This window comes from Rhodamnia argentea, chromosome 7 (assembly GCF_020921035.1).
Source record: "Rhodamnia argentea isolate NSW1041297 chromosome 7, ASM2092103v1, whole genome shotgun sequence".
Classification (NCBI taxonomy): Eukaryota; Viridiplantae; Streptophyta; class Magnoliopsida; order Myrtales; family Myrtaceae; genus Rhodamnia; species Rhodamnia argentea.
Window position 1 is genome coordinate 19805254 of NC_063156.1, and position 13770 is coordinate 19819023.

Here is a 13770-nt window from a genome sequence, read left to right on the forward strand (position 1 = left end):
TCGTAGAGAAATGGGTTCGGGGACTTGGTTACGTCAAGATTGTCATTGATGCCCTTTCAGTACTTAATCGAATTTCTAACCTAAGATTGTTGTACATATGTCTTGAGGGTGAGGTAGGCTCTAACGTCTAAGAGGGTTCATGCAAATAGGATCATTTATCCTAACAATCATAATCAATAATGGAAAATACGCAAACCAAGGCATCCAAAACGTGTGGATAAAACACATAAAGCAATCACACAATTTGTCACATGGCATACCTAGTCGATCCCTAAAGGCTTAGAGAATGTATCATTGAAGTTCAAGTACAGTTTGGGAAAGTTTGGGACAAAATATCCAAATGGGTAAAATGGTCATTTTTGGGAGCTCGGGAATCCAAAATTGAAAAATTTTGGATTAGGTCTATTGAATGTATCCATTCTCTCCCCCCCCAAAACCTTTTGGTGATTTTTAGGAATTTTTTTGAATTTTTAGTATTTTTTTCTAATTTTTTGGAATTTTTTTATGAATTTTTATTGATTTTTTATGAATTTTTATTTTTTAAATGTTTTTCGGACCAGGTAGACCCTACCCACGAAGACCGGACGTCCGACCCGGACCCTAATAGTCCTGGGCCGGTCTAAAACGATGTAGTTTTTACATTTTTTTTATTTTCTAATTTTTCTAACTTTTTTAGAATTTCTGAGGATTTTTATTTTTTAATATTCGATCCTTCGGTCCAGGTTCACCCACGTGGCTAGGTCACAATCCTCGGATCTGATTACTAAGATCTACGGCCCGGATTGAACGACGATTAATCCCTAGCCATCCGATCTAATTACTAACACCAACGGCCGAGATCGAATGGGAAGATTAACTCTCGGCCGTTCGATCCGCATACTAAATCTTACGGCCATAATCGCACGGCAAGACTAATTCTCGACCATGTGATCAACATTTTGTTATTTTTATTTTTTGAAACTCTTTTATAATACAAAAACGATTTTTTTAAATTCCGCAAAATTCCTAGATTATGACACGAGGTCAAATACCAACCGTCCGATCTAGGCTTTATTTTTTATTTCAAAAAAACATATTATAATACCCGCCTGGCTAACGTGGCTACCGCATGGCACCACGTCATCGACATTGACCAAGTCAATGAATGTTGACTAGTCTTCGTCATCGCGGAGACGACGAAGAATGAATGACCGAGGTTTCTTCGGCACCGATCAACGGCATAACCTCGGCCAAATAACTCGAGACCGGTCCCATTCGACTCATCTACTCTCCAAAGCAACATATCTCAAAATCAGCTCTAGTTATCCACTAAAACACAAACAATCAAGCCCGCACGGTACACAATACAAGGCATAACAATTCAATTAAATCACAAGATAGCATCAAAATGAGTTCAAGAGACTTACATGAGGTCTTGATCGACCTGTGGATGACTAAATTTGGCTAGCCAAGTCACGATGAATTCAAGACTGGTAGGAGGTTCGACTTGAGGTTATCATACAAAATCAAAGCGCAAACAAGGTGGGATCGTGCTCAATGAAGTTCAACAAGCAAAATGCCTCAAAAAATTCGAAAGATGATCACCGGAGAAGCAAGATGCCATGGATGCACAGTGAGAAGCACAAGAACGAGGCTTAGCGATTTCGAGGATGCTGAGTTAGGAGACTCCTCGCGATTGCTTCCTCTAAGCTTTGGCGAACTTCCGGTGGTGGTTTGATTGCTTGATTTGCCTCGGATCGCCCGGGTTGAAGTTCCAAAATTCTCAATCGAAACTTCGACAATGGCATCGCTGGAGCTTCGTGAGAGCTTCTTTCTCCTCATCTCACTCTCTCTAGTCTATTTGATCTCTTGAAGCCGAATGAACCACCCCTCGTCCAAAAACGCGTGAGTTTGCTCTTATCCAATTGGAATGAGAATTGGCATTACATGGGAGGGTGATCACCGACTCTCTTTCGCACGTGTCCTCACGTGCCAATTAGTCCAAACATCGACGAAGCTAGTTGGGCTTTTGTCTAGGTCCGTTAGCAAGTCCGGGGAGTGTAAATGGACGTCCAATTTGGATGGTTTTGTGCAAAAGTTGACTTTTATATAGCCGCAGAAAAGACCGAGCTAGCCGGCGCAGCTCCGTCGGTCCCAAGAGGTGAAGCTTGGTGCGATGGGTTCGGACCGTCGAGAGCTTCAATGTCCACCCCTAGCATGTTCAATCATGGCTAATTGGTCACTCAATTTGATTGTTAAAGTTCAGCTAGCATTGACTATGTTTGAACCTGTGCACGAAACTAATTTGGGGAAGACGATGGTTGTCCGGGTCTCCGGGTCGAATTCAGTTCAACCTGGTAGACCTAGCTCGCCAAAAAGTTCCAAATTGAATCCAAAACTTCAGAATTTTTCCAATTAAATCACGAAATTGGACTTAGGAGCATGGATTCTGTTTAGAAATGGCAAAATTGGGTAAAAATATTATCAAATTATACGAAAACCCCAAATTTTGATTTTGACCCGGAAGTGAAAATTGGTTAATTCAGACCCAAAATGATCAAATCGATCCAAGCTACACCAACCAATGGATTCAAAAGGTCAAAAACTATAGAGTAGTGGCCTTACTTTTGCATGGTGATCCACAGAATTTGACTAATTGTGTTTTGATTGAAACCTAGGGACTATATTGAAAAAAATTTATGTATTTAGGTCTTTTCCGTCCAATTGTGTAATTTTCTTGAACATGTGGTCTAAAATGAAATGCGAGGTATCAAAGTCTCATGTCATGACTCTAAAAAGTAGAAAAGTTTGAATATAATGACTCAAAATGTACTTTTTGGCCCAATTCACAACTATGCTTAATGAAGAGATATGTGATCTTGAATTGAATTTTTAAAATTTAAGAGACAAAAATGAAAATAGAACTAAAATAAAAATATTGACTATTTTTGTGTATTTTTGCAGCTTTAAATACTAATTTTTTCCCCATTTTTCAAGTATTTTTCTATTTTTGAAAAATATTAAAAATTGCGAAAATGTGAAAAATTATTTTTAGTTCAAAAATGGTTCCTTAGGCATGGCCAAGATTCTCAAAGTTGATTTTGTAATTTTGTTTTTTACTTTTTATGGATTTTTTATGAATTTTTTAAAAATAAACTAATTTAAAATCATTTGTCAATAGCTATCCTTTTTTAGAGGGACCTCATTAGAGGTTACTCCGAAAGACAAGGTGACACTTGAGTCTTAATCAACTCGACTGGGAAAAATTGAAATGACAAGTCATGATATTCGGCTTTCATACCTTTCAAGTGTAAACTTAGGTCCAGGCGAGATTACATTATGTTCCTTTTAATTTGAGAGAGAGATTTAATCGAAGCTTATCTGTCGATGACTCGAAGGACATTAGTTTGTGAATAATGGTTGAAAACCTAGGGATTTGTTATAAGAATGCCTAAGGTGGATTAAAATTTGATCCGTATGGTGGGTCAGACCATTGGATAACTCGTTCTAAAATGGATTTGTTAAAGATACACCTTGTATGAAAGGGTTTCGAATTAAAAATATCCCGCATGATAGGATAGACCATGAAATGACTCTTAAGGACAGAGACAGTCTATGAAATATCTCTTAAGGACAAAGACAGCCTATGGAAATATCTCTTAAAGATTAGGTTATCCTTTTCAAAATCACTAGGGGATCAAAAGATTGGATTCACTAAGGGATTAAAAGATTGGATCATCCTTTTTGGAATCACCGAGGGATTTAAAAGATTGGATAATCCTTTTTGGAATCACTAAGCGACTAAAAGATTTAATAGAAGAGTATGATCCTATGACTTTAGGAAAGACTAGGAATCATAAAAGGATATTGTTGAATAGGATTCGTGAAGGAAACCTGTCCAAACACATCAACACATAACATTCGTGTTCAAAACTCCGTTGGGGGAAAATTTTGAATCACATGACTTAAATATTTTTCAAAAGAGGTTGTTTTTAAAATATTCAAAGAGAGTTCCTTCATCAAAGAGGGCTTCTCACCATTTTGGAAGGTTTTTGACTCCATCTTTGGGAAATATTCTCAAAGAAATACTCGAATTTCCTCACAAAACCTAAACCTAGGGTTTTAGGACTATTCATAGTGCACATGATCCGATTGATTTGAAAAGGTTTTTTTAGAGGACTGTAATTCAGACTAGGTCAAAGGCTTCATAATGGATAGGCGCTTTGAGCGGTTTTCATGGAGGACAGTCGCATCCTCGGGAGTTAGCTACCATGGAGCCCCAAGCCGGGTAATATGATAATAGGAGTGGTTGTGAGGCCGAGGGCCTGGATGTCCAGTAAGAAGTCTAAATATGTGTGTTTATTTGATGGAAGAAGTTGTAAGCTTAACCCTTTTCCTTTCCCCATAATCTTGACTAGGTATAGGTCTCCGGGGAAGTTATGTGTTGTATAAGTAGTAGATGTAATATAGTAAATAAAAAGGGTTGTTCGGCCCAAATGAAGAAGTCTATTACCTGAAGTTTTAGTTGCTTTTTATCCGCGTGCTAAAATTGTAGGGAAATTCCCATCATAGAGACATTGGGTAGAGGATTTAGTAACTGATAAATTAGGAGGGGATTATCTTGGGACATCTGTTGACACCCGATTTTTTTATCAGATTTATTTTTAGAAAACTTTTAGAAAATCCATAAAAAGTCAAAAATTACAAAATCTACTATGGAAGCCTTGGCCAAGCCTAAGAAACCATTTTTGAACAAAAATAAATTTTCATATTTTTCATTTTTTAATATTTTCCAAAAATAGAAAAATGATTAGAAAATTGGGAAAAAAAATATTCAAGGACGAAAAAATACGCAAAAATAAGCTCCTTCATTAAACACAATTCCAATTCGAGCCAAAAAATATGTTTTAAGTCATTTAATTTTCTTTTTTTACTTTTTACGAGTTATGACATTTGCATCGTGTCCCCTATATTTCTTTCCGGTCCAAAAGTCTAGCAGATTTATCAATTTTGGCGAAAAGGACTTAAATGCGTAAAAAATTTCAGTTTAATCCTTGGATCTTGCCTAAATTCAAATTAATCAAAATCTAAGGACTGCCAAAGCAAACCAAGACTACTATCCTATAGTTTTTGACCATCCGAATTGATTGGAAGGGTTAATAGGGTCTAATTATGCTATTTAGAGTTTCAATTGTACAATTCTTATTTTGGGGTCAAATGGCGAATTTGGGGTTTTTGTATAATTCTTCACATATTTTGGGGAAAATCACATTTTCTAATCAAATTCATGCCCCCGATTCAACTTTTGACATTTAATTTGAAAATATTTGAAGTCTTAGGGGTCAATTTAGTCATTTTAGACCGATCGGGTCCTTTGGGTCAAAATGGATCCAACCTAGCGACTCGGGCGATCGTCTTTCCCAAACTTCCCCTCTCCCGCGCAATGATTCAACGATCAAATTGATGGCCTTCCCGGCCATAATCAACGGTGCCATGGGGTCGGCTTTGAAGATCTTGATGGATCAAACCCATCGCCACCATTCTCGCCGCTTGGGACCATCGGCGTTGCACCAACGAGCTCGGTTAATGCTGTGACAGCTCGGGAAAGTCAACTATAATAGAATGACCAAATCGGACGTTAAGTTGCGCACACCGGAGAGGCAAACTAAGTTGGACAGAATCATCTCTGTCTCTAGAGCCGTTTGGACCATAATGTACGTGAGATCACGTGCAATTGAAGTCGGTGAATACCCCTCCCGCGCGCATATTCAATTTGACATGGAAGTATAAAAACCTCGTGCATTTTTTATCAAAGGGAGTTCATTACGTTTGCGGACTAATAGAATATAGAGAGAGAATTCTCTCTGCGATCACTATAGACGAAGCTTTGAGCTTGAAACTGTGGAAGTTCCGCCCAAGCTAACTAGGCCAAATCGGAGCATCGGACCACCACGGGAAGCTTGCCTAAGCTCCAAAGAGTTGATCGCCACCGGTCTCGCAGCTCAACACCGCCGAAACCGGTGAATCGAGCTCTTGACCTTCGCTTTGTGTATTAATGGCGGAGCTCGTCTCTGGTTTTCATTCTTGAAATTAATTGAGGCATTTTAGTCCCTAAGCTAATCTAAGCATGATTGAACTTTATTTTTGCATTGATCTTCATTGAAAATCTGAAGTTGAAACCTCTGCCATAGCCAAACCTATCGAGATTTAGCCAGCCAAATCTGGTAACCTAGAGCTGGATCAGAGCACAAGGTAAGTTTTCCGAACTTGAAATGATGCTATTCTGTGCTTGAATTGAATTGTTATGCTCTAGTTTTCGAGTTTGAGTCGCCATGGCCGAGCTGTATGCGAGCTTCAGTCTTGTTGTTCTAGTGGGTAATTAGGTCTAGTTCTTCGATATGTTAAACTAGAGGTCAAGACGAATTGAATGAGACAAATTTCAGCCAATTTGGTTGAGATTTGGCTGTCGATTGGCATCGAAGAAGTCTCGGCCGTCCATTCGATGGCCTCGCTAAGAAGACGAAGAACGGTTAACTTTGTTGACCAGATTAACGTCCGATGTGGCGCCGACGTGGCGCTACGTTAGCGATGCCATTAATTCTATTTTAGTGGATTAAAAAATGAATCAAACAGTCGTGGAGTAGCCACGTGGCTCATTCTAAGCCATTGGATTAGTAATTAGAATTAAAAATTCAACGAAAATAGATAAAATTCGAAAAAAAGAAAATAATAAAAAAATGCATATACATCGTCGTTTTAGGCCAGCCCGGGACAATTAGGGTTTGGGTTGGGCACTCGGTTCGCGTGGGTCGGGTCAATCCGGTCCGGTAAATATTAAAAATTAGTAAAAATGTGAGAAAATTTAAAAAAAAAAATCATAAAAAAATTCTAAAAAAAATTTGAAAAAATATGAAAAATTTAAAAAAATTTGAAAAAAAAATGGAAATGGCCATAGTCAACTGGCCCAACCCAATTTTTGATTTTTGGGTTCTCGAACCTTTAAAAATGACAGTTTTACCCGTCGGGACACTTGGTCCCGAACTTTTTCCGAACTGTCCTCGAACTAAAAATGATTCATTCCCTAAGCCCATAGGGCTATACTAGGCATGCCATGTGACCAATTGATTGATGATTTGATGCGTTTTATCCGCACGTTCTTGATTGTTTTGATTTGTTCACTTTCAATATTGATTGTGACCGATAAGATAGAAAATTCCCATTTGCATGAAACTATTTCGATTGTTAGAACCTACCTCATCTCCCGACGCATGTCCATGAATTCTTAGTTTAGGAAATCACTCAACTTAGGTATCGAAATGGCGTCGTTGACAATTTCGACGTAATCGAGTCCCCTAACCCTTTTCTCTAATTTTCGTAGAATCGAATGGATTCTCCCAATCACTCGATAGGGTTTCCAATCATACCCTCTAGAAAATGATTGGTGGCAATTTCGTTGGCATGCATACTATACACATGTCACCCTACCACACTAAGGTTAACCCCGATTTTTAAATTCCTTCATCCGTAGCGATTTGGGTAATGGGCCTTAGGAGAGGCCCGCGTCCAAAACCCACACCACCGCGAGTTGTGGACCATGACAACCCCTTAGTCCTTTAAACCACTCACATCCGTGAGGGGGTTGCGACAACGTCACATCCCGGCCCTCAGCCCCGCCGGCCCTTTGCCGCAAAAAAAAAAAAAAAAAAAAAATGAAAAAGAAAAGAAAAGAAAGAAAAATGGAAAAATCATTCCGATGGAGAACCAGGAATTACCCAATCCCATTCATCTGTAATGATCACAATGATATTGTTGAAACTTGCTTGAACATGAATAACTCCCTTTAGTATTCTACGTGCACTTTTACGTGACCCTATCCCATTTTCATAAGCTTCAAGTGGTGATCACTCGTCACTATACTATGATGCTGAGAAAGAAGAATTGGAGTCTATGACAAAATAATTTAAGTTTATGATATTGTTGAATTACCTAAAGGGTCTACAATCATGGACTACAAGTGGGCCTACAAATCAATTCATTCGAGAACAAGTAGTTGATATTTTTTCTAAACCTCTCAAGGTTGATGCATTTTAGAAGTTCAAGAGTCTGCTTCATATGATTGATGTAAGAGAATTTGATTAAAGGAAAATGTTAGCAATTAAACCAAATTCATAAATATTGTCAAATGAGTTGTCAATTTAGTTGAAAAGATGTCGATGTTGATTCGCGATTGTCGATTAGTTACCTCGATGTCGGTATTCTAGAATTGATGTCGATGTTTGTTTGGCTTCTAAGACTGTGGCAAGAATTAAGAGTCCTTGTTGTAGCGTTATTAAAGGTGTTGATTAGATGTATTTCTCAAGAGTCTATTCGTGTTTCTATATTTAATGTTTTATGAGTTCCCAAAATGTATCTTCTTGAAATGCTAGATCCATTTATGAGTCATTTAAGAGGAAGATTAATAATCATGTAACAAGCTTATATAATGACAAGTTTTGTAATCATTTCATTACAAAAAAATAAAATAAAATAAGGTGAATTAGAAAAAGGTCTATACGCCTCATTCTCCTTTGTGTGTTGGAAGAGTTGTAAGCATTTTCACCTTTAAATTTTCATTAATATCCACAGCGAAAGATGAAGATATTGCTCGCTAGAAGCTACTTCACAGGTGTTATGGTTAAGGAACTTCATCTTTGGGCTGAAGGTTGTCGATTCTTATAAGGATTTTATTGTGATAATTCAGCCGTAGTTGCCTTTTCTAAGAGTAAATAGAGGACGACACAGAAGGACGGAGCCACAAACACAAATCAACAATCTGTTATAAAAGTATATGTCTTCATCTATATACATGATAATTCAGCAAGTGGGTTAAATATTTTTATGTGATTTTTCGAATTTAAAAATTTAAACTTACGATGGGATGCATGAGAGAAGCTGCTATCATGCTATGGGCCTGTGATATGGAATATCTCAAATTTTCGGGCCCCCGATCAAATGAATATATCTAAAGCACTGCTCATTCAATTGTTGGCCCCAGTGGTCCGCACAATTCACAATTGTAGCCCCTGTTACAATCGCAAGAAGTTTGAGCAAAAAATGTTGGGTACTCTCGGAGTTAATTTTTTGGGCTTTGAAGACGCGATCATGGCCTTTGACTTCAAAGAAAGGCGATACCGGAATCACACACAATTATAGGCTCCGTGCATTTTGCGGCAAACAACTTTCAGATTTTTTTTTTTTGAATTTTCCGGCGTTCGGTTCACGGAAAAAAAAAATAGTCAAGGAAAATATTTTATGTTAATGGAAAGAGCACATCCAAAAGCAGGGAAAATGACATCCTATTTTTGAAAGGAAAAAAATCATTTTTTCTTGGAGACCAATCTCTCTTCTCTCTATCTACATGCTTCAATTTTTTTCAATATTTTTTATTTTTATTTTAACAATTTTTTTTAAAATTTTTTTAATTGCTTTTCTTTTCTTTTTCTTTCTATGCTGGTCACAAAGTCTCGGCGACGGCTAGTAGCCCAACGATTAGCAATAGACACGACCCAGCGAGCTCGAGCTCGCTTTTGGCCATCGCCAACAACCCTCAAGTTCGCTAGTGGCTGTCTTTGATTGGTCGTGATGGAGGAAGAAGGAAAAAGAAAAGGAAAGAAAAAAGGAAAAGAGAAAAATAATAAAAATTGATTTTCTTGAAAATGATAATCGAAAAATAAAACGAAATGAAAAAAAAAGAAGGTAAAAAAAAAATGTAATTACTGAAAGGACTGCACAGAGGGGAATTAGATCTCGATTTCCATACCAAACGGTAGAAAATATTTTCTAGTCCATTTTCAAGTTCAGTTGAACACCGAAAAATAATGTCATTTTCTTGAAAAGTGACTTTTCAAAAAATATTTTCCATAAACATCACATTTTTTACGAAACAAAAGGAGCCTTACATTAAATGGTTCATCTAACATGTAAATTACCATGGGAATTAACTTCAAGTTTGTCTTCGTGACTCTAATGTCATATTGAAGTTGATCGTGCGAAATATTTACCCTGCTTGCTCTGAAAGTTTAAATTGTTACGGAATGCCTTAAAATACATTATATTATTTTATATATGTGTATATCATTATACTTTCAGCCGTAGTGTAAAACTACGAAGAACATGCTGCATACGTAACTGAGGATGTCCAGTTCTCCAATCCTCACGAGTACCTAAAATAACTGATTGATTGTTGAAGAACTAACCTAATAAAGACAGGTTTTTCTAAATTATCGACCTTAGAAGAACACGTTACGCACTACTAAAACATAAACACACAACTTGACATTCCAGACTTAAAATCGACTACAGCAACAAAGCCGAACTTCACATACATAGATGCTGCGAGATGGGACAGAAGTCCTCCTCATAGGATACTATTTATCAAACGTCAGAAGTTTACGGCATCAATTTTTGGTGGGTAATCGAACTAGGGATTCAACTTGCGACTTGCCACGAAGACCTTTGGTTCTGATGTAAGTTCTGTACTCCTCGTAAGTCATCGGAGAGTAGAGAGCAGGCCGGTCCTCGGTCACAAGCTCCTTGGCAGGTTGAATCAGTAGGTCGCTCTTGGGGTTGCAAAAGAATGCCAACGAGACTCGCTCTCTCGCCGAATTCACGATCACCCTATGCTCCACGCTCCTGTAAATTGCATTCGTCACCACCTGAATGTGTTTAATCACGCAGAAGCAGAAAGTGTTAGAACTTGCTGAATCTTGGTAAATATGCAGAATGTTCATAATCATAACTATATAGCTATGTTTCTTGCTGTTCAAGAATAAAGGAGGAGGTTTGTATACGGTGAGCCCACATGCATCAGAGTTGATAAAATGAATTAATTGTTGTGAAATTCAAATTGTACACTGTAGACAAACTATATAAACAAGTACTGTGGCACCACATCTAGAGAGGAAATCAAAGGGATACACCTGCATCTGGTCAGCCAGGTTGACTATCAAAGCATTAGGGATGGGCTTGACCGTGACCCAGTGGTCTCTATGTCGGACCTGAAGACCCGACACATGTGGATCGGGGAGGAGAATGGTCAAGAAGCCCGGGTCGGAATGTGCGGAGAGGCCGAGAGTGAGGTCGGGCTGAGGGCACTTCGGGTAGAAGTTGGTCCTCAGGCATGCCCCAAACTCCTCGCGTCCTCCAAATGCCCTCTCCAAGTAGTCTCCTTCCAATCCCAAGCTTCTTGATATTAAGCTCAACAGCCTTTTGCTCAGCTCCGTCAGTTCCTTCCCGTATTCCGATATCAGCTCCCTGCGTTGAATCAGCCAAAGTGCCTGTTAAATACTTCTCATGATAACTGAATACCATATGGTCTTTAAACTATTTAAATTTCCAAAAAATCAACTACGGTCCATCTACTTTATAAATGGTATCAGAATAGTTGGCTATGATCCTACAAAACGTTACAAATGCGGTCTTCTCATGAGAAATGACATTGACGCATAAATGATCTACAAATAATATGATATAGTTAATAGGCAAGTAGTTTAATAGATGGATCATAATAAGGATGTCGACAAATCCTGGTTTTTGTGTCCCACTTCGTGCTTATCAGTCTGTGTCCTCTCAGATCGGAGTGGAGATTTAATTTGTCGTATCATGTAACTTAAGAAGCTAAGTTATTAAATTATGTTAAACAATATTGACGAGGTCGGCCACATGCCGACAAGGAATGGACGGTTTGATTAGAGGGAAATGTCGGCGCCGTTTAGATGTCTTTTAGGTGGATATGATACGAATTCCACGACCTCTTGTCGTTTCGGCTGGGGGAGAGAGAGAAGTTGCGTATTCAAGGTTTTCAGGCCAAAAATAATATGAGCAAGGATCGCCTGCACTCAAATCACGGGAGCTCAATGAATATGAATCATTGCATCTTGGGGGCAACTGACAGCTTTTCAAAAATATGGGCAATTCCTAATGATTCTCCACGAAAAGAGAAATGATTCCATTCACACTTTCGCAGCGCATTTCCTACGTAATGCATGAAACTTGAAGAATATGGATGATGTTCATTGCCGTTGTAAGGATCTCCTTAATAAGAAATAAAACAGGAGAACTTTATCATCACTCACAATCTTAGTGTAAACATAAAGTTCTATAGGCAGCTTCATCCACCATTGATTTGCGGTTATAACCACAAAATGAACGATGGATAAAATTGGTTGAAGATTTTATTGTGATACACCGTCGGCGTGCATCATCTGCGTCCATTATTTTATATTGGATCGTGTTGGGCTCTATGGCCTTATTTTCTTCCTCATGGTAGCTTGATACCATAATTATATGTAGAATTATTAAAAATAACTTGCTTATTAAGTTTACAAGAAATAGTTATGGTGTAATACAGAGACTACACAATATAGGATCATCGATGTTCTTTCGATTCGATTTTCAAGTCGGATCAGAAGAACCCGTACCCGAGTTTATCGAACCGGGTGGACTTTCAAAGAAAGCCCGACCCGTCGACACTAAGTCATCCAGACAGTAATAAAAACCCATGGAGAGTATAAAAAAATGACTTAGTGTAGATAATATACAATTGTCAACACATGATCTGTACTTAGGTTTCATTCTTGTTTGAACAATAAAATTCTTACTAAATTACCTAGTAGAAAGGGACTATCGTTATGCATATCAAAATTTAACAACTGATATGTTAAAATTGATATATCCATTGAATGAAGCGTTATTCAAAATTAAGGTATATTGTAAATTCATAATCAATATCACGTAAAACTCTTACTTATGACTCGATATATTGAATTTAGCATATCAATCTTGACTTACCTAGTATTGTGGATGGGCTATGTAAGAACCCGAAAGAAAATTATCAATTTATGAGAACCAAGGAAGGCATGAACATAGCAAAAGGAAAACCTGCACGAGAGTGGGAGCGCAGGCCACTTGCTGGGGTTCCTGACCGAGCGAGGCGAGTAGTGAAGAAAAAAATAATCGCACCAGTCGAGCGTGGCCTCCCTCTCCACCCCAATCCGGCTCCCGTACCCTTCGTACGTGCTCGGGTTGTTTGCGTACTCCTGCTTTGCCTCCACCGGCAGCCCGAAGAACTCCCTCCATGCCTCCCTTGCCGCCCCCATCAGTTCATCACTCACCCCGTGGTTCACCACTTGGAAGAACCCCCACTCCCGGCACGCATACGAGATGTGCTCGAGGAGGAGGGTGGACCTGTCGCCACTCGACATTATGCTATCAAGGTTGATAACGGGTATATTAGTGCTGTCGTGCGTGCGGTCGCGACCTCGAGGGGTGAATTTGGGAATTGGCAAGGGTCGCTCTGAGGGTGGTTTCACATAGCGCTCGGGGATCCGGGCGACCCCGCTCTCTGATAAGGTTTGGACCCGGACGATCGGCTCGGGCCAACTCTGCAAGCTGCTCGTCATCATTCTTGTCTTTCGGAGAGAGAGGGGGAATTAATAGCCTTTTAAGAACGAAAGAGCAGTGTTTGTGTGTGGAGAAGTGGAGTGAGGTGGGTGTTGAATTTATAAGAGTGGAAGCTAGTTAGCAAACAATTGTGGCGCCGTGAAGAAATTGAAGAGGTATAAGTGTTCACTCGCCACGTGGAGAATGAGGGTCAATTTTCGTTTTTCAAATTTGTGAAAAATCAGCAGCCGACGTTAATTTATGATCGCGATCCAAGACTAGCCCTTGTTGAACTGTCGTCCACTTTGTCCGTTAAAATGCTGCAATATCATCCAAGATGGACTGTGCACCTCACGAACTTGTTAACGTGCG

The 13770-nt window shown here is 38.9% G+C and overlaps 1 protein-coding gene across 3 annotated transcripts; it reads right to left on the reverse strand.

Moving 5' to 3' along the window:
* Positions 1–9898: 9898 nt before the first annotated feature.
* LOC115745852 (jasmonate-induced oxygenase 4-like) lies at positions 9899–13476 on the reverse strand. 3 transcript variants are annotated; one of them, XR_007199393.1, is made up of 4 exons: positions 12898–13476; positions 10938–11271; positions 10335–10682; positions 9899–9912 (listed from the first exon to the last, which is right to left on the reverse strand). XR_007199393.1 is itself a non-coding variant. In XM_048283113.1 (3 exons), the coding sequence occupies exons 1-3, from the start codon at positions 13419–13421 to the stop codon at positions 10416–10418; spliced, it is 1116 nt and encodes a 371-aa protein (XP_048139070.1). In that variant the 5' UTR covers positions 13422–13476; the 3' UTR covers positions 10140–10415. The 3 variants fall into 3 exon arrangements, 2 of the variants coding, with proteins under 2 accessions (XP_048139070.1, XP_048139069.1); XM_048283113.1 differs by lacking the exon at positions 9899–9912 and having other exon boundaries at positions 10140–10673; XM_048283112.1 differs by lacking the exon at positions 9899–9912 and having other exon boundaries at positions 10140–10682.
* Positions 13477–13770: the final 294 nt, after the last annotated feature.

Bases quoted from the DNA above. Each gene is read 5' to 3' on its own strand.
- LOC115745852 (XM_048283112.1), bottom strand. From the start codon at position 13,421: ATGATGACGAGCAGCTTGCAGAGTTGGCCCGAGCCGATCGTCCGGGTC. The intron at 11,272-12,897 runs GTTTTCCTTTTG...GATTCAACGCAG, and splicing joins GCGCTCCCACTCTCGTGCAG to GGAGCTGATATCGGAATACG. The intron at 10,683-10,937 runs GTGTATCCCTTT...TGCGTGATTAAA, and splicing joins ACCTGGCTGACCAGATGCAG to CACATTCAGGTGGTGACGAA.